Source organism: Podarcis tiliguerta (assembly GCF_965153285.1).
Source record: "Podarcis tiliguerta genome assembly, chromosome: 2".
Classification (NCBI taxonomy): domain Eukaryota; kingdom Metazoa; phylum Chordata; class Lepidosauria; order Squamata; family Lacertidae; genus Podarcis; species Podarcis tiliguerta.
In genome coordinates, this window is record NC_139535.1 from 19,672,056 (window position 1) to 19,692,435 (window position 20,380).

Consider the following 20,380-nt stretch of genomic DNA (forward strand, 5'->3'; position numbering starts at 1 on the left):
ATAGGTACCACTCCAGCGGGAAGGTAAACGGCATTTTTGTGCACTGCTCTGGTTCTTCAGAAGCGGCTTAGTCATGCTGGCCACATGACCCAGAAGCTGTATGCCGGATCCCTCAGCCAATAAAGCGAGATGAGCGCCGCAACCCCAGAGTCGTCCGCAACTGGACCTAATGGTCAGGGGTCCCTTTACCTTTACCTTTACCTAAAAGGAGGTTGTGACCCTGAAGCATTTGTTGTGCTAGACCCCATTGCAGCAAAAGCAACTCAAGAGTTTTGTAGCACCTGAAAGATTAGCAAGTTTAGGATGGTAGAAGCTTTCCTGGACTAAATCCCACCATCAGATGGGTTATATAAATCATACCATAGGTTATATAGGTTGGGTTTTGATCTCAGCTGGCAAGTGTGGGTGCTTAGGAATGCAGATCAGGGGTAGAGCATGTGTTGCTTTGCATGCAAAATTTCCCGGGATCAGCCCCTAGTGTCTCTAGGTAAGGGCTGGGAGAGACCCCTGCCTGAAACCCTGAAGAGCTGCTGCCAGTCAGTGCTGACAATATGGACTTTGTATGAAGAAGGTGCCTCTGTGTTTATGTATACAGAGGTGATACATTAGAGCCAAACGGCCTTGAAATACACGAGGCAGAATCACAGAATTGTATAGTTGGAAGGGATCACGAGAATCATCTAGTCTAACCTAAATGGCCTCGGTCCAGTATACCTGAAGGAGCGTCTCCACCCCCATTGTTCTACCCGGACACTGAGGTCCAGCGCCAAGGGCCTTCTGGTGGTTCCCTCACTGCCAGAAGTGAGGTTACAGGGAACTAGGCAGAGGGCCTTCTCGGTAGTGGCACCCGCCCTGTGGAACGCCCTCCCACCAGATGTCAAGGCAATAAACAACTATTTTACTTTTAAAAGACAATTAAAGGCGGCCCTGTTTAGGGAAGTTTTTAATGTGTGACATTTTAATGTTTTTTTAATCTTTGTTGGAAGCTGCCAGAGTGGCTGGGAAAACCCAGCCAGATGGGCAGGGTACAAATAATAAATTATTATTATCATTATCATTATCATTATCATTATCATTATCATTATCATTATCATCATCATTAGTATTACCCCCTGAAATGCAGGAATATTTTGCCCAACGACCCAAAAACCTGAGATTAAGAGTCTTGTGCTCTATTGACTGAGCTGACAGAGCAGAAAGGGCAGTCTGTGCCAATTCCACATAAGGGCCAAACCACACTTTTTAAAAAGGATGCTTAAGACGGCCTCTTAAGGAGAGGTTTGATGGGGAACTGGAGTGGGAACCCCATCTGGACAGAGAGCACATTCTGCTTCGGCACCCTGCATGGCTTCTTTTCCTTCAAAACACAAGTGACCAGACTGAGCCTCCTCTTAATGACACCTGGCCCTAAAATGGACGCAAGATAAAACACGGTGCCCGTCTGCGGCAGCAGTAATCTAAACAGGTAACTTAGGGAGGGTGGCATGACTTGTCACACGGAGGCCTGCAGGAGAAGAACCCCACAGGGATTGTGAGGAACCAGAGAAGTTTTCCTCCAGAGATTGGACGGTGGTGACCTCTGGGAGAGCTCTCACCTTCTAATCCTTTCTGTAATTAACACATTAATCCCGCTTAGGTGTCTTAGCCAGTCTCGGGTGCTGGCCTCCTTTTACTTTGCAAGCCAGCCAGTCTGAGCTCCTTTGCTGCCAGGCAGCTCCACCTGAGGTGTCAAACACAGTCCCTGACCACAGGGCTAAGGTTTATTGCCCTTTATGAAGGGGGGAGGTTGGAGAGAGAGAGAGAGAGAGAGAGAGAGAGAGAGGGAGGGAGGGAGAAAGGGCTGAGATCTGCCCGCAGACTGTCTCACCAGAGTGGTGCATGCTCTGGTTATCTCCCGCTTGGACTACTGCAATGCGCTCTATGTGGGGCTACCTTTGAAGGTGACCCGGAAACTACAACTAATCCAGAATGCGGCAGCTAGACTGGTGACTGGGGGTGGCCACCGAGACCACATCACACCGGTCTTGAAAGACCTTCATTGGCTCCCAGTACGTTTCCGAGCACAATTCAAAGTGTTGGTGTTGACCTTTAAAGCCCTAAACGGCCTCGGCCCAGTATACCTGAAGGAGCATCTCCACCCCCATCGTTCTGCCCGGACACAGAGGTCCAGCACCGAGGGCCTGCTGGCGGTTCCCTCATTGCGAGAACCAAAGCTACAGGGAACCAGGCAGAGGGCCTTCTTGGTAGTGGCGCCTGCCTTGTGGAACACTCTCCCATCAGATGTCAAAGAGATGTCAAACAACTACCTGACATTTAGAAGACATCTGAAGGCATGTTAATCTTTGTTGGAAGCCGCCAGAGTGGCTGGGGAAGCCCAGCCAGATAGGCGGGGTACAAATAATAAGTTGTTGTTGTTTTGTTGTTGTTGTTGTAGAATCATATAATTGTAGAGCTGGAAGGGACCCTGAGTCTCACCTAGTCCAACTCCCTGCAGTCCAGGAATACGCAGCTGTCCCATACAGGGACCAAACCTGCGACCTTGGTGTTATCAACACCACTCTCTAACGAACTGAGCTACTCAGTGATCTCAGTTCTGATCCTGACAGCAAATTCCTGAACCAAGCGTGTGCTCAGTGGCACCTTAAATCTTGATTAGAAGATGCCCTGTGCCATCATTTTGCATCCGCCCCTGGTTTGTAGATCTTGAAGTTCTTCCCTCTGCCCTACATGAACCTCCACCACCAGTTGCCTTGAACATATTATAAAAGGGCTTACCTCCTTGCCCTGGGTTTCCCCCGAGCCATAAGATTGGATAGTGATGTATGGAAGAGAGAGCTGGACCATAAAGAAGGCTGATCGCCAAAGAATTGATGCTTTTGAATTCTGATCAAACCTCTCCATTCTGAAGGAAATCAGCCCCGAGTGCTCACTGGAAGGACAGATCCTGAAGCTGAGGCTCCAATACTTTGGCCACCTCATGAGAAGAGAAGACTCCCTGGAAAAGACCCTGATGTTGGGAAAGATTGAGGACACAAGAAGAAGGGGACGACAGAGGACGAGATGGTTGGGCAGTGTTCTCGAAGCTACCAGCATGAGTTTGACCAAACTGCGGGAGGCAGTGGAAGACAGGAGTGCCTGGCGTGCTGTGGTCCACGGGGTCACGAAGAGTCACACACGACTAAACGACTAAACAACAACAACTGCATACACAGCACACACCATATATCTATCCATATAGATATAGATAGATATAGACATAGATATAGATAGATAGATAGATAGATAGATAGATATAACGTAATATATAATGTAAAGCAATTTTAAAAGGCTTTTAAATAAATAAAACACACCCACACCCAATTAGATTTCTCAAGCACAAAGTCTTTCTATCCTTGCCTTATATCACAACCATGTTGGAAGAAAATATGGACACATATAAGGAAGTGGGGGACAGGGTGAGAAAGGCTTTCTTTTTGTTTCTCGCCCAACAGAAAAGTTCATTCATTTCTTCTGCTGTTGCTCATGACCCGCACAGATAGCTGAGTTGCTTTGCATCCAATGTTACTGGAGAAAGGAGAGGCTGAAAATAGCTACCTAGATAACAGAGAGCCCTCGCCACTTGCCAGACCTGAACCTTGAAAACCTTAAGGTAGCACCTGTGAGCATGTGCTACCTGAGATAAAACCTCCTCCTTTCAAAAAATAAAAAATAGGGTACTATTGACTGGCCACATACTTCAGCTGCAGCCCAGGTCTCCTGTCAATATTGACGGAGCCCTGTGCTAATATTTGAGGCCACAGGTTTCCAGAGCGCATTCGCCACCTGTTGGCCCAGCCTTGGTACAAATTCAAGGTGGAGTGTGCCCAGCAGTTTAGGATGGGGCAGGGGAGAAGACGCTTGCCACTAATGGAGCCCGGACCCTGCATCTCACCCTACACCTGGCTCCTACATTTTAGACAGTCTCCTACTGGGGCATGAGAAGTTAAGAACCAAAGAGGAGCCCCTGCTGGTGTGGTATCCTGTTCTCATGGCAGGAAGTCCCCAAACAGGAAGTGAGCTATCAGCCATCTTCCCCTGCTCAAGTGGAACACAAGGCAGAAATCAATAAGCAGCAGCAGCCTCATGGACTCCTAACACATTTTTCAAAAACTGATCAGATAAACAATACTAGGGTTATTATCTCTGATGGGTGTAGCACAAAATATAAGGAAGTGCTTGTGTTTAGATATCATTCTAAGCCATGGTTTATCTTGACAAAAACGAGCCTAACACTCCCTGTTCTCTTCATGTGCTCTCTTCCTCATCCAGCATAGCCGAGAGATGAATGGAGGCCTCTAATTTCAATTACAGTGGTGCCTCGCAAGACGAAAAGAATCCGTTCCGTGAGTCTCTTCTTCTAGCGGTTTTTTCGTCTTGCAAAGCAAGCCCATTAGCGGATTAGCGCTATTAGCGGTTTAGCGGCTATTAGTGGCTATTAAAGGCTTAAGGGATTAGCGGATTAGCTGCTAAAAGGCTATTAGCAGCTTAGTGCCTTAGAAAAAGGGGGTGGGGAGCGGGGGGAAAACCCCAGAAATCGCATGACATTTTCGTCTTGCGAAGCAAGCCCATAGAGATATTCGTCCTGCGAAGCACCTCCAAAACGGAAAACCCTTTCGTCTAGCGGGTTTTCCGTCTTGCGAGGCAATCGTCTTGCGGGGCACCACTGTAACCGCAATCACTGTTATGCTCGAACCCTAAACTGTGGCTAATCTTAACGATGGCTTGGTGAAACGAGACAGCTTCGTAAGCTATTACTTGAAGTTGGCTGGTTTCAAACAAACCATAGTTAAGGTTAAGCACAAGATGTGGTTAATAAAATTAAAAAGCAGGCGCAAAATATTCCAAGCCCCTTCTTGAAGCTGTTTCAGAGGAGAAGCATGAGGCCCCAGGAGAGGGGAGGCTCACTCCCACCACAGTAAACCATGGCAACCAGTGTGGCTCTGAAACATTTTTTAATTCCTGTTTCATGTAGACAAGGTCAATTAGCTTAGGCTAACAGCCTTGGAATCTTGGTGATAGAAAACAAGCTCTTAGAACATCAGCTGGCAGCATCTACTGCGAGGAGATTTGCAGAAGGGTCCTTCCAATTGTTTAATAACAGAAAAAACAACAAAGGCACCCTCTTCCCGAAAATGAAGAAAACAAGCTGCTATTTTGAACCTGGCTCAAGTTGGTGGGCCTTGAGGTTTCCATGAAAACAAAGTACTGTAAATCCCCTGCCTTAGAGGATCAGCCCTCGCCCAGATATCCCTAATAACCACATGGCTGTGTGGTGTAGTGGTTAGGGTGCCAGACTAGGACCTGGGAGACAAAGGATCAAATGCCCACTCATCGCTGAAGATGGTGACCTTGGGACAGCCACTGCCTAGCAACCTAACCTACCTCACAGGGTTGTCATGGGGATTAAATGGGGGGGGGGGCCACGAGCACCAGTTTAAGCTCCTTGGAGAAAAAGGTGGGATGTAAATGCAATAAACAAATGAACAACGACTCACGTGCCCAGCACCTCCCGGAATTCATAGATCTCCCGGATATCTTCCGCTCGTTTCTTCCAACTGGGCTCCTCTTCTTCCAAGGGCATGGCTCTTATCGGGCTGAACCTCTGGGCTGCCCTATGCCCAGCTGTCCCAGAGCAGAGGGGCAGGCAGATGGAGCAAACTCAGGGCCTAGAGAGGAAGAACAGGGATATCAGCATTAGAACATTACCACAAAGCAGTAGTAGCTACTACTATGCCATAAGATCCACTGTCCTGTAATATCACATATGGGCTACTGGTGAAGCCCAGGATGGCGACACAAGACCAATATTCCGGAAATCCTTGTCTTAGACTCTGCGAAAGGATTCTGTGGAACTGCTACAACCTTTCATGTGGATTGTTTGGACCTTATGAACAGACAGGTGGAATAGACAAGACAGTGGTACCTCAGGTTAAGTACTTAATTCGTTCCAGAGGTCCGTTCTTAACCTGAAACTGTTCTTAACCTGAAGCACCACTTTAGCTAATGGGGCCTCCTGCTGCAGCCGCGCCGCCGGAGCATGATTTCTGTTCTCATCCTGAAGCAAAGTTCTTAACCCGAGGTACTATTTCTGGGTTAGCGGAGTCTGTAACCTGAAGCATATGTAACCTGAAGCGTATGTAACCTGAGTTTCCACTGCATTACACGGATAAATCTTATGCATGAACTGACTAGAGAATGATCTGATGCACTGGGTCTTCTGCTTTGGTCTTTTGTTGAACTTTATGAGTTACTTCCATTGAAATGTATTATTTTATACATGAATAGTATACCTTATTTATCTAAGAACACAGCCAGTTACGTCTCATGTGTTTATTGAATCTTCCTGGAAGAAGAAGAAGAGGAGTTTGGATTTGATATCCTGCCTTTCACTCCCTTTAAGGAGTCTCAAAGCGGCTAACATTCTCCTTTCCCTTCCTCCCCCACAACAAACACTCTGTGGGGTGAGTGGGACTGAGAGACTTCAGAAAAGTGTGACTGGCCCAAGGTCACCCAGCAGCTGCATGTGGAGGAGCGGAGAAGCGAACCCAGTCCCCCAGATTACGAGACTACCGCTCTTAACCACTACGCCATGCTGGCTCTCTGGTGCCACTGGAGCTAAGCACTGCCTAGGAGGTGAGCAAACAGGGGCCAACCTGAACGTTGCAGGAGTGTTACATATTCAGTTCGGTTCTGCACATCCCATACATATGAAGGAAGCGAGTTCACCTGCCTCCCTCCAGCAGAAGGCTCTCACACCGTTCAGCTGCTCAGCATCAACAAAGCTGGGATCCGGAACCCAAGATGTGCCACAGCCTTCCCCAGCCAGATGTTTCGGCCTACCATTTTCCGTCAGCCTCAGGAACCATTGCTGATGCTCAGGACTGATGCAGTCTAAAACATCACCAATGTCCAGGAAGGCTGCTATTTCATCTTTGGGGAAGCAGCTCAGTTTAAAATTAGCTGGTTTACAGAGGGACCTCAGAATTCAGGTTATAGAGTCCCCCCCCCAAAAAAAAAGGCTTATTCCAAGGGTCTGCAACATAGCACCCTCCTTCTGGATGTCTCTGGACTCCAGTTCTCATCATCACTGACCATGGGCTTTGCTGGCTCTAGGGCTCATGGGAGTTGATAATCATTCAAGGAGGAGGCAGTGGGATGGGGTGGCATACAGTGGCCAGACACAAGGGCTTCTTTTGCTTCAGCTCATCACGCCCTCCCTCTTCCCAATTCCTCTTCACTTTTGTGCCCTTCAGCATATTGCTCAGGCTTTTAAGCCTGTTTGGTAACATTGCAGCTGTCGCCATGACAACAGCTGTAGCTCCTGCAACACCGAAAACACAGCTCCTTCCTCTGCCTCAACCTCCATCTCCCAAGGGGCCGGGCTTGCCCCTACTTTTGCACACTCATGCGCACCGCACACCCACCCACACACCCTCAAAGCAGCCTTCTCCAACCTCATGCCCTCTAGATATGATTTGGAGTGCAACTTCTCCTCAGCCAACATCTAAGTTGGCAAAGGCTGACTTACGGCCTAATCTTCGTGCTGCCACCTGAGCTACCGTGTTCAAATGAACTTTAAAGTGAGCAGCATTTGGAGGTTTCCAGAAAGGCTAAGCAGGAGGGTGTAGATTTCCCATTGAAAGATTTACTCTGGGCTCATGCACATGAGGTGGCCAAAGTATTGAGGCTCCAATACTTTGGACACCTTGTGAGAAGAGAAGACTCCCTGGAAAAGACCCTGATGTTGGGAAAGATGAAGGGCACAAGGAGAAGGGGACGACAGAGGACGAGATGGTTGGACGGTGTTCTCGAAGCTACCAGCATGAGTCTGACCAAACTGCGGGAGGCAGTGGAAGACAGGAGTGCCTGGCGTGCTCTGGTCCATGGGGTCACGAAGAGTCGGACACGACTAAACGACTAAACAACAAAAACATCCACATTCCCACTTTCACTGTGCCCTGAGCAGTTTTCCACTTTCGCCCGTTCCTTTCCCACGGAAAACCCATCATTTAGTGCTAAATCGGAGCAAACGTCAATCCGGAGAAAACCCGAATTGCCATTTGCTCTGACTGAGTGCTAAAGAGCAGCTTTCTCTGAGGGAAAGCGGTGGGAGCGGAGGAGGAAGTGTGGACAAGGCCTCTGATTCACTTCTGCTCCTTATGCCTGATGCTGAAGACAGGGGCTGCCTCCAGAATATCCGTCTTTTCAAGGAGGGATTTCCATCGCATAGCAGGCACTTGGGTTTGCGCACTTGAAGCGGACTAAAACGTTCCACGACTCTGGTGCAATAAACTCACTTGTTAAAGACTGGCCTTTTTTTGCTGTTAGGAAAGTGATGGGAAAGACATTAATGAGAAGCAATTCAAGGTGAAAATGGCTCCCTGCAAACAAATCTCTTTTTTTTTCTTTTTATTAAGTTTCTCTTAAAAAAAAATCAGAGTTTCTCTTAAAAACAAATCAGATCAATAAAAACTGGGCATTTTCTAATGTCTGCTTCGCACAAGCAAATGAGGATTAATGCTCAACAAACATGTTGCCTGGAGGAGCTCTAGGTTATCAGTCAAAACACAATAAAATCTACTGGGTTGCAGCCAACTGAGGCTGTGTACACATGAATACCTTAAAAGCACATTTAATGTACATTCTTTACCTCAGAGAATTCTGGGCACTGTTATTTACCCCTCACAGAATTACAATTCCCAGCTGCCCCTTAACAAACTACAGTACCCATAATTCTTCGAGGGGAAAGAATGTGCTTTGAATGTGCTCTAAAAAATATAGTGGATAATGCAGCCTACGTTGTACTCGGGAGGAAACCTACTGAAATTAATGGACCTAAATTAGTCATACCCACTCATTCCCAAGCGCCTACTCAAAGTATGATTTAACGCTGGATGCTATCTACATTTTAAGAAGAGAATTACGTAATGCTGTTCCCTTCCTCCAAAGGAAGGCCACATTCACCCGAGTCATGTGAGGCCACCTGAAGTTCCTCTTGGCTCTGTTTTCTGAAGTGAAAACAGCTCTGCTCACTGTAGCAGAAGCACATCGGGGGGAGGAAGTCAAATCTTATTTCTGTAGCATTCACCCAGTCAAATGGGGTTAGGATGTTCATCCTCTTTTTTTTTTTTTAAGAGAACCTTTGTACCCCTGTTCTCTTCCCGGTTTAGGTCGTATCTTCTCTCCCTCCCTGGGAAAGTCGGCATGTTAGGGATCGAGAGGGAAGGTGATGGTACTTTAAAGGTAAAGGTAAAGGTACCCCTGCCCGTACGGGCCAGTCTTGACAGACTCTAGGGTTGTGCGCCCATCTCACTCAAAGAGGCCAGGGGCCAGCGCTGTCCGAAGACACTTCCGGGTCACGTGGCCAGCGTGACATCGCTGCTCTGGCAAGCCAGAGCCGCACACGGAAACGCCGTTTACCTTCCCGCTAGTAAGCGGTCCCTATTTATCTACTTGCACCCGGGAGTACTTTCGAACTGCTAGGTTGGCAGGCGCTGGGACCGAACAGCGGGAGCGCACCCCGCCGCGGGGATTCGAACCGCCGACCTTTCGATCGGCAAGCCCTAGGCGCTGAGGCTTTAATCCACAGCGCCACCCGCGTCCCTACCATCTTGATTAAGATGGTACTTTATCCTTCTCCAATTGCCAGAGTCTCTGAATATCAGTTGCTGAAAACAATAAGAGGGGAGGGGGCTCTTGTGCTCAGCTCTTGCTTGTTGGCTTCCTAGAGGCATCTGGTTGTGAGAACAGGATACTGGAATAGATGGACCACTTGGCCTGATCCAGCAGGCCTGTTCTTGGGCCACTCTTGCCATACAATACTGGGGTATTGAGCAGGTGGAAGAAGATTGGAAGAAATTTAAAGACTATTTACAGAAATATTGCAAAATTAATGAATGTTAGAATGATGCTGGATTGAAGTTAAGCGGCTTATAGTAACAAGATTTTGAGGTACTATGGAAAAATGGAATGTTAAAGAGAGGGAAAGGTAAAGTTAAAATATTAAGATAAAAATTGAGATAAAGGTAATGAGGGAAAGGATTTGCTGAACGAACAACTGTATTGGAATACAAAGGAGGGAGGTGTGGGGAAGTCCAAGAAACAAGCTAAAGCAAGAATTGTTTTGAAAGGTGAAGTTGTTTTTAACTGTTGTTATTTCTTGGGTTTGTTTTTATTTGCTACTGTTTTTTCTTTGTATTTTTCTTTGTTCTGTTTCTACTATATTATGAAAACTTAATAAATATTATAAAAAAAAATACAATACTGGGGTTGATGCGAGTGGTAGTCTAAAACATCTATCTGGAAGGCACTAGGTTGGTGAAGGCTGTGCTATGTTATCTTTCCATGAGGGGGGAAGAAAGGTCTGTTTAAAAGCACAGGGAAGCATTCAAAACATGCAATTCTGAACTGGTACAGTGGAACCTCGGTTTTCAAGCGTCTCAGAAGCCAAACATTTTGGTTTACGAACGCCAAAAACCTGGAAGTACAGTGGTACCTCAGGTTAAGAACTTAATTCGTTCCGGAGGTCCATTCTTAACCTGAAACTGTTCTTAACCTGAGACACCACTTTAGCTAATGGGGCCTCCCGCTCAGTGGCGTAGCGTGGGTTGTCAGCACCCAGGGCAAGGCAAGTAATTTGCGCCCCCTAACCCGTGGATTTGCGCCCCCTAACCCTAACCCCCAGATGTTGCGCCCGGTGCGGCCGGCGCCCCCTGCACCCCCCACGCTACGCCACTGCTCCCGCTGCTGCTGTGCCACCGCCGTGCGATTTCTGTTCTCATCCTGAAGCAAAGTTCTTATCCTGAGGTACTATTTCTGGGTTACTGTTTTCAAATGCACCTCAGAAGTCGAACGGCTTCCGGGGCACGTTTCTCAATTTTCTCAACTGAATTTTCTGACCACCCACTGCATCTCAGTTGTCAAACGTTTCTGAAGTTGAACAGTCTTCCAGAACGGATTACGTTCGACAACTGAGGTTCCACTGTACCACTTCAAGGGGGGCTGTACCATGAGTCTTTCTTTAATGTGTTGTCTGGCTCTAGGTGGACAACACAGGTGTTAAAGTGGCAAGAGGATTTGTGGCAGATCACGACATAAATGAAAACAGATATAACTAAGAACATATACAAGAAATATGAATACTAGGAAGCAACTGAATAAATATTTAAAAGCACTGAGAACACTTATAACTTAAGAAAAATAAAAGTATAACACTGAAGACACTGCCACAACAGACAATTAGTGGCCAAAAGGACTGTCAGAACAAGGGGGCGGGGAGAGTATTTTCCTGCCAGCAAAAGGAAAGCAGAGAGAGAGGGCCAGGCTATCCTGTCATAGAAGGGCATTGCACAATCGGAAAGCAGTTGCCAAGAAGGCCCTCTCTTGTGTCATAAATCCAAACAGGGTGTAACTGTCACCATGGCCAGAGCAGACATCTCCAGGAACAGGCGGAGCTGGCACACTAGTTTTAAATGTGCCCACATGCTCCTGGTAGTTGGTGAAACTGATATAACTGCCTGCGAACTTCAAGGATTGGAGTCACTGCCTTTCCACACTACCTACAATCAGGTCAGCTGTTCATTGATCCATCATGTTCGTTGATGGAAGTGCTAAGGAATTCTAACAAACAAACAAACAACAAAACCAGTGAAGTTTTGAAATCAATTGTTAAAAGCAGTGCAGTTTTTGAAAGGTTCCGTCTGCCATCTTGGAACAAAATGGTATCCAACTGTATCCAATTCCAGACCAAAAAACTGCTCCTTGATTCCAGGAACCACCGTGGAAAATTTGATTAAGATACCCTTTGTTATTTGAAAATTTAACAAACTGGGGGGGGGGGGGCAGAGAGAGAGAGAGAGAGAAGCAGAAGAAATAAATAAATAAATGAGAGAAAGAAAAATAAATAATATATGAACAACAAAAAACCATCAGCTCACATTAAGCATGCAATAACCGTAAGTGCGGCCATCCTTAGTTAAACATATATGTTAATATAAGCCCTCCAAAGGTTCAAATAGGTATCTACATGAAACCGATGTGTACAAGAAATACGTTCAAATGTAGCCACAATATCTTAAGAGGTGTGCAAATGTACAAAGAAACAACTTTCCAAAATATATTGTTAGGAGTTTTTGAGTGCTGGACACCCTAAATTCCTGGATTCCGTAAATGTTAGAATTTAATCAATGCTTGGAGTGTTAAAACTGGATGCCAGACACTGGATTTAGCAAGTATTACAATATGAGCCAGGACAGCTTCCCGTGGCAGGAAATTGCCTGGGAGACGCGCCATTAAGAAGAACAAAGGAAAGGTAACGAGCCATTCGGAAAGCCAAAGCAGAGTTCAAAGTAAAGTTTCAGAACTGGCTGTGAGGTGCCTTAGGGGGGAAAGGTTGCAGTCTGTAAAAGTCAGCAAGCTGCCGAGAACCACAGCTGGTGTCTTTTTGAATCCAAGGCTACCACTAGGGGAGAAGCAAGACTCTCTTGGAGTGTCAATGCTGGGAGGCCCTGCGTTGTAGGACCAGGTTGCATCATATCATAAAGACACTGTAGACGCCGCTGTGCCTCGTTCCCAAAAAGAAACACGGACCTTGAGTAAGCAGGCCCGGAACCCCAGGAATCTCACACCACTCAGAGATAGGTCCAGTCGCGGACGACTCTGGTGTTGTGCGCTCATCTCGCTTTACTGGCCGAGGGAGCCGATGTTTGTCCGCAGACAGTTTTTCCACGTCATGTGGCCAGCATGGCTAAGCCGCTTCTGGTGAACCAGAGCAGTGCACGGAAACGCCGTTTACCTTCCCGCCAGAGTGGTAGCTATTTATCTACTTACACTTTCGAACTGCTAGGTGGGCAGGAGCAGGGACCGAGCAACGGGAGCTCACCCCGTCGCAGGGATTTGAACCGCCGACCTTCTGATTGGCAAGCCCTAGGCTCTGTGGTTTAACTCACAGCGCCACCTGCTATGTTGGAGGCAAAATGCCTCTGAATAACAAAGTTGGGGTTCACAAGCCTGTCCTGCACGGGGGCTTCACAAGGGCACTTAGTTGTCTACGGTGACAACAGAATGCTGAGCTACATGGGACATTGGTCTGATCCAGCAATTCTAACTGCTTCCCAGCCAGATCCAGACCCACAACAATGCTGTCCAAACTGCAGAGGGACACTCTGCCCTCTAATAACAGGGATGCAGAACTTTTTTCCACATGTTCTTGTTGGACTGCAACTCCCAACCAGGTCTAGCTAGCATGGTCAATAGTCAGGGGTGATTTTAGTGAGTCGTTCCTAATCTCTTTCTTCATCATATAGCCAGGCTTCTCCCACCTGGGCAGAAATATTTGCGTCACGGCTATCGTTAAAAACAGCAACATTAACAGCCCATTTTACACCAGCCTGCATTTAGATGAATTGACACATGATGCCATCGAATGACACTTCCTCCTACCAGGAGAAACAGCAGCACTATGCCCCAGGCAACCTAAGTGCAGAATCATCCAGCCGAGATAGCTAAGTGCCAAAATGCAACTCTGAAACGCAAGCCAAGCGCAGCACCTACAGAGCTTAACATGGAAGGGCCGGGTCTGGTGTTCATGAGTCAGTGTTGTATAAGTGCAGATTCCTCTTCACAAAACTGCCTGGAGTTGAAGCCTACATCCGTGGTCAGCATATTATTATTATTATTAGTCCCATGTTGACTTGAGCAAGTGCTGAAGGACCAACATACTGGTTCCACTCCCATTGCACAGTGGAAATGTCTGAGTCTCTCCCAGTCTCTTCTGGGCTGCATCAATAGGAGTATAGCATCTAGATCAAGGGAAGTAATAGTGCCACTGTATTCTGCTCTGGTCAGACCTCACCTGGAGTACTGTGTCCAGTTCTGGGCACCACAGTTCAAGAAGGACACTGACAAACTGGAACGTGTCCAGAGGAGGGCAACCAAAATGGTCAAAGGCCAGGAAACGATGCCTTATGAGGAACGGCTAAGGGAGCTGGGCATGTTTAGCCTGGAGAAGAGGAGGTTAAGGGGTGATATGATAGCCATGTTCAAATATATAAAAGGATGTCACATAGAGGAGGGAGAAAGGTTGTTTTTTGCTGCTCCAGAGAAGCGGACACGGAGCAATGGATCCAAACTACAAGAAAGAAGATTCCACCTAAACATTAAGAAGAACTTCCTGACAGTAAGAGCTGTTTGACAGTGGAATTTGCTGCCAAGGAGTGTGGTGGAGTCTCCTTCTTTGGAGGTCTTTAAGCAGAGGCTTGACAACCATATGTCAGGAGTGCTCTGATGGTGTTTCCTGCTTGGCAGGGGGTTGGACTCGATGGCCCTTGTGGTCTCTTCCAACTCTATAATTCTATGATTCTAACGTGTGCTTGTGTCCATGTGCAAAAAGTCTGGGGAAAGTGGATTTGTTGTACTAGGGTGAAACAGTGGTTTACTTTGCTTTAACTGCACAAACCTAAGTTTTGGGTATGAGTTTGAATCCCTCCTGCAAAACAGAGACAGCTTGAAGGCAGCCTGCATAGGATGCAGGCAAATCCAGGATGCTCTCATAGGGTGAGGGATATGTAATGTGTTAAATCACCTGGTCCTGCCATGCCAAGGCACCGGCAAAGGCAAGAGAGTTCTCCCCTTCGGCACGATAGTTAATTACAGTGGTACCTCAGGTTACATTCGCTTCAGGTTACACATGCTTCAGGTTACAGACTCCGCTAACCCAGAAATAGTGCTTCTTAACCGGAATAATAAGGATAAGAACAGAAATTGTGCTCCAGTGGTGCGGCGGCAGCAGGAGGCCCCATTAGCTAAAGTGGTGCTTCAGGTTAAGAACAGTTTCAGGTTAAGAACGGACCTCCGGAACGAATTAAGTACTTAACCCAAGGTACCACCATACAACTGTTTTGCACGCTTCTTGGCTTTCACATAACAGAGAGCAGTTGAGGTGCATAAGAAGGGGATAACCCTGCAACTCTCTGAATCAAACCTCTGTGTGTGTGGGCGCATGTGTGTGCGTGTGCGTGTGTGTGTGTGTGTGAGAGAGAGAGAGAGAGAGAGAGAGAGAGAGAGAGGGAGCGCTTTTCAATTTTGCTGTTGATCACTCTGGGGAGGAAGAGGTTAAGGAGAAAACAGTACACATGCCCAGGGAATGCAAAGAGACACCACTGGGTCAGAGATCTTGCTACAGGGGGCCGGAGGGGACAAACTGGGATCTCAGGCTGCCAGTTGACCAACCGCTACCTTTAAGCAAGAGTATTGCAGCACTTTAAAGACTAACAAGCTTTATTATGGTATAAACGACCATGGGGTAAAGTCCGCTTCATCAGGCTTTACATTAGGTAAAGTAAGAAAGACAAGGCAAGCCAGACAACCAGGGCTTCTTTCCCCCCAGCCAGAACTCACCGGAACTCAATTCTGGCACATCTCAGGTGGTGAGAGGTTGTCACTATAAGAGAACAAGAGAGGAGTTTGTGGTGAGTTCTGGCACCTCTTTTCCTAGCAAAACAGCACTGCAGGCAACTCAATACAGCTTTGCATATGAAGAACTGGCAGGTGGGCAGCGACATCTGATGGAAAAGGTGCCAGTCTTGAAGGTGTCACAGGACTCTGTGTTTGGCTTTGCTCCAACAGACTAACACGGCTGCTGCCTGCCAATTCGTACCCTACAAGTTGCTACAAGGTTAAGAGACAAGGACCTTGCTTCTCTGAATGGCAGCCGCTCTGTAAGGTCTCAGGCGGGACCCTACTACCTGACATTTTAAAAAGAGAAAGAAACTGGAGTTGCAGGGGATTGAAGAACGCAAGGACTTTAATATGGAACTACAGACTCCGCTTCCCTTGTAGCTACTCTACTGCATCCCACATCCCAGGGATGTGAAACCTGTGGCCCCGCAGATGATGTTGCACTTCCATGAGCCACGGTAAACATGGACAATGGGGTGAAAACGGAGTTGTAATTCAACAACGTCTTGGGCTTCCCATCAGATCCCCCTGTATTTTCAGACCAAGCCACAGGGGAAGGCCAGAGACGTCAATAAACTCTCCATCGAAACCTTTGTATCTGGTAAATGGAGCGCTGCGTACGCAGAAGAGGCAGGCAGGAAGAGACTCAGCGCTACCCAAGGCAAATGCCATCATCGCAGGGATGTCAACAGATAGGCACACACCCCTCTACAGAACCAGGCATAGGGGTCATCTACACAGATACACACAGAGCCAGTGATAATGCAATATTCTAGACCAACACACACACCCCTCACGTGCCCCATTTGCCCACCAATTGCAGCATTCATGCTAACTGTTTGCAGCAGAAATTGCTGACGGCATGTTCCCCTTTAGGGGTAGGAGTGTGGAGGATAGGGGTGACTGCAGGGAGGTACAATGCAAAAGTGCCACCCTGCTGTTTGCCTGTATCCGGAGGTAGCAGAAAGGGAGGCTGCTGCAGTGGCTAGCAGGCTGCCCGTGAATGGAAGCACCGAGTGGAATGGAGCAACTGGAAATCTGCCTGATTCTTATTATTTTTTAATCTCGCTGGATGAATCATCTCTGCTGGTATTAAAAAAAACTCAGGTACGCAATTATTATTTCCCCCCCCCAGAAAAGGAAGGTGAGAGGAGTTTTTAAATGGTATATGGTGGGGGAGTGTGTGTGTGTGTGTGTGTGTGTGTGTGTAAGTAAGGAGAAAACACGACATCAGCACAGTCCAATCAGTGCCCATGATGAGTGTGCAATTACAACAGATTATCCATAATAATGCTACAAAGTGGAAGAATCCTGTTTTCACCAAACACCCAAAGTAGTGTGATTTGAATATGGAGGAAATGAGTAAAAAAAGAAGCAATACTTGGATGGAAAAGGCTGGCTTGCCCAAAGAGACTAAATGGGCTTCCCTCCCTTATTATTGGTAGTATGTGTCTTTTTTATATATTCATTTGAAAAATTCCCACTTTCTCAGCTCTCCCTTTTACAACAAGTGTCGCCCCCCCCCCCACTTGTTCCACAACACCATTCCAAAACAGGTATTAAAAGGAGATATATATATATATATAATGTATGTATGTATGTATGTCCATATGCATGGGTTAGAGCTTTGCAAAGGTAGAGCGTTATAGAATCATTTGGAAAGATCCTAAATTCACCCATATGAGGACAACTGCTACACGGAAACAGGCACCAACAGAAACAAATACATTCAACAAGTAGGCAAAGAGACAGCCACACGGGTAGCTTCACATATGCACTTGTACCTTCACATGGAAGAACTACAATAGACCTACTGATAGAGACAGGTTCATGCCTACAAAACAATTGCATAACATCACAGACAGATGCAGGCAGGGGACAATGATAACCACATGCTTAGCATCATCATGGCTCGACACATGTACATTTGCTTGGAGATAAGCGCACATCAATGCACAGGGAAGAGCAAGATCTATGCCCATTTCCTCACTCAGACATGCATCATTTATCTTTTATCTTGTTTTAAGATTGTGCAGACAGAGAGCCGGGGCAGAGGCATGCATATTTGGCAACGTGTCTCTCCTCCCCAGCTGCAGAGAGGCAAAGAAAGGCATGTGCCACTTTTTACGCAGCGGTTCCAGACATGGCACCCTGCTCCAAGGCATGCACAGTGCGCAAGTATGTGCATGGGTCAGATATAATTACACGCAGGCAGAAGTGCAGAGCGTTGCGCAGACAATGGCCGCGGCGACTCAGGCACACCTGTGCGCCTATTCATACAGGTTCGAGCCATTCATACACCCTCTCCACGCACCGGACACACATTCGCACAGGCGATTATGCAGATCCCTTTTGGAGAGGGGAAGAGGGAGGATTGCACAACGCTGATCCTGCTATGCGTGTTTACACTCCTCCCCCTCGGGCCAGCATGCCGAGGATTGGGAGCCTCAAGCAGGTGCAGAGAAACGGCCAAGTGCCGAGATGATGTGCTGCGGAGTGAGAGGCAGGCAAGGCACACGCGCAACGCCAGCTCCCCGTAGGAGGAAGGAAAAGGAGAAGAAGTAAATCGCACGGGCAAATGCAGGCAGCCAAGGCTCACACAGCGCAGATCTGACGGGGCGCAGGTCGAGATCCACGCCGGCCTCCCTTATCCGCCCCCGGGCGAGCATGCATGCTCAGGAGCGGTAGAGGCGCGCGGGCGCAGCAGGCAGAGAAAGGCGCACGGCTGCAGCCAGGGAGACAGACAACGCCGCCGCCGCCGCCACCCGCCCATTCATCCGTCTCCAATCTGTCCCCAGCCGGCGCAGTCCCGAGACGCCCTCCTTACTTACATGGAGGGATCTGCGGTGGCGGTTCCGCCGGGGCTGCCCCGCTTTCGCGAGCTGAGTGCGCGGCAGCGGCTCCCTCGGGTCCTCCGCGCCCCGCCGCCGCCGCCAGCCGAGATGGGGGAAAGGCGTCCGTCGTCGCTCCCCTCTCCGCCTTCTCCTCCCCAGCTCTGTGCGCGCTCGCCCTCCAGCCAGCGGCGATGTCACCGCGAGAGGGCGGAGCTGGAGCCCGCACGAAGCCAATCCGAGGCTCGGGAGGCGGGAGCTGCCTGGCGACGGGATTCAACAGAAATGAAACGGGGCTGGATGGAGGAGAAGGCAGCGCCGCCGCTCCATTCATAAATACGCAGCGCAAGAGCGCGCACGCTCACACACCGCGGCGCTCTGGGCTACCTGATTTAGGGATGGTACAGGCAGGGCCTCGGAGAGGAATTTTATCGAGGGGGAGGGTTTTAAAAAGTTGGGGGGGTCCCTTTCTCCAGGAGTCATTTAGTTTTTATCCGCTACGGTTTGTAACGCCATGAGCTGCAGCCCCTAAAGTCAACATTAGAATGGAAGACGAGACGGGCTGGAGAAGAGCGCTCTGTTACTTATCTGCTCTTATTCTCCCTCCACGATAAATATAAATAAATAAAAGTATATTTGATTTAAACATCTTCATTTATGCTACAATGCACGTAAGAAGGAATTCGCATCGGAACATCCTTTCCTATTGCAACGCAGATGAGATCCTCAGAATATGTTCGAAACAAACACATAATAATTGATTTTTACTCTTTTTAAAGAGAACTTTTCTGCACCTGCTTGAGACTCCCAATCCTCTGCATGCTGACCTGAGTGGGGTAGACTTCTGGGTAAAAACATACATAGCAGGAAACCTGACGAAGTGCATCTTAGGAAAGGTGTGTGATCAAATTGGTACTCCAGGGGATGTTTTTCTCTTGTTTTCCACCAAAACACCTCTGTGCCTTAATGGCACTGAGATCCAGTTTTGCCCATTAAGGCCTAAGAGAACAAGTCTTTGACCTTATCTATGTGACAGCACTTCAAGTACAGTGGTACCTCGGGTTACAGACACTTCAGGTTATAGACTCCGCTAACCCAGAAATATTACCTTGGGTTAAGAACTTTGCTTCAGGATGAGAACAGAAATTCTGAGGCGGTGGCGCAGGAGGCCCCATTAGCTAAAGTGGTGCTTCAGGTTAAGAACAGTCTCAGGTAAAGAACGGACCTCCGGAACGAATTAAGTTATTAACCTGAGGTACCACTGTATTTGAAGAACGCTGTAGTGTCCCTCAGTCTCCTGTATGCTAAATATACCCAGCTCTTCCAACCTTGTCTCAGAGGACTTTCTCGAAGCAGGCTACCTCGAAAGGACTGGAGGAATTTGAAACATTAGCCAGGATGTCAAAGGCACAGAGGGACTCTGCATGTACAAAGTGTACAACTCTTCCAAACACTTTAGGATTAACATCCACCCTCACCTTAGTTCAGAGGAGATTTGAAACCTGCTATGTCAGATCGGGACAAGAAGACCGTCAAATACATAGGTAAAGGCAAAGGGACCCCTGACCATTAGGTCCAGTCGTGGCTGACTCTGGGGTTGCAGCGCTCATCTCGCTTTATTGGCCGAGGGAGCCAGCGTACAGCTTCCGGGTCATGTGGCTAGCATGACTAAGCCGCTTCTGGAGAACCAGAGCAGCGCACGGAAACGCCATTTACCTTCCCGCCAGAGCGGTACCTATTTATCTACTTGCACTTTGACGTGCTTTCGAACTGCTAGGTTGGCAGGAGCTGGGACTGAGCAACGGGAGCTCACCCCATCGCGGGGATTTGAACCGCCGACCTTCTGATCAGCAAGTCCTAGGCTCTGTGGTTCAACCCACAGCGCCACCCTGTCAAATACATAGGCTGCACAAAATTCTAAAATAAACTTTTAACAAAACAAAAAGGTGCTATAAAAATCTTATCTAATTTATCTAAACTCTGTAACAATTTTATTAACAATTTTATAAAAATGCAGGACTTCCAATGAAAAGAGAACAGGGTTACCTGCCACT

The 20,380-nt window shown here is 47.8% G+C and overlaps 1 protein-coding gene across 2 annotated transcripts in view; it reads right to left on the reverse strand.

The window, feature by feature from the left end:
• Positions 1-18,533, reverse strand: part of CAMK1 (calcium/calmodulin dependent protein kinase I) — a 48,164-nt gene extending 29,631 nt beyond the window's left edge. Inside the window, exons 1-3 of one of the 2 annotated variants that reach the window (XM_083426440.1) lie at positions 18,327-18,533; positions 15,436-15,478; positions 5,535-5,705 (exon numbers count right to left, since the gene is read on the reverse strand). In XM_083426440.1, the coding sequence (XP_083282566.1) occupies positions 5,535-5,620 (86 nt within the window). In that variant the 5' untranslated portion in view covers positions 5,621-5,705; positions 15,436-15,478; positions 18,327-18,533. The remainder of the gene's footprint in view (positions 1-5,534; positions 5,706-15,435; positions 15,479-18,326) is intronic. The other variant, XM_083426439.1, reaches the window with a different exon arrangement.
• Between the last annotated feature and the right edge of the window lie 1,847 nt (positions 18,534-20,380).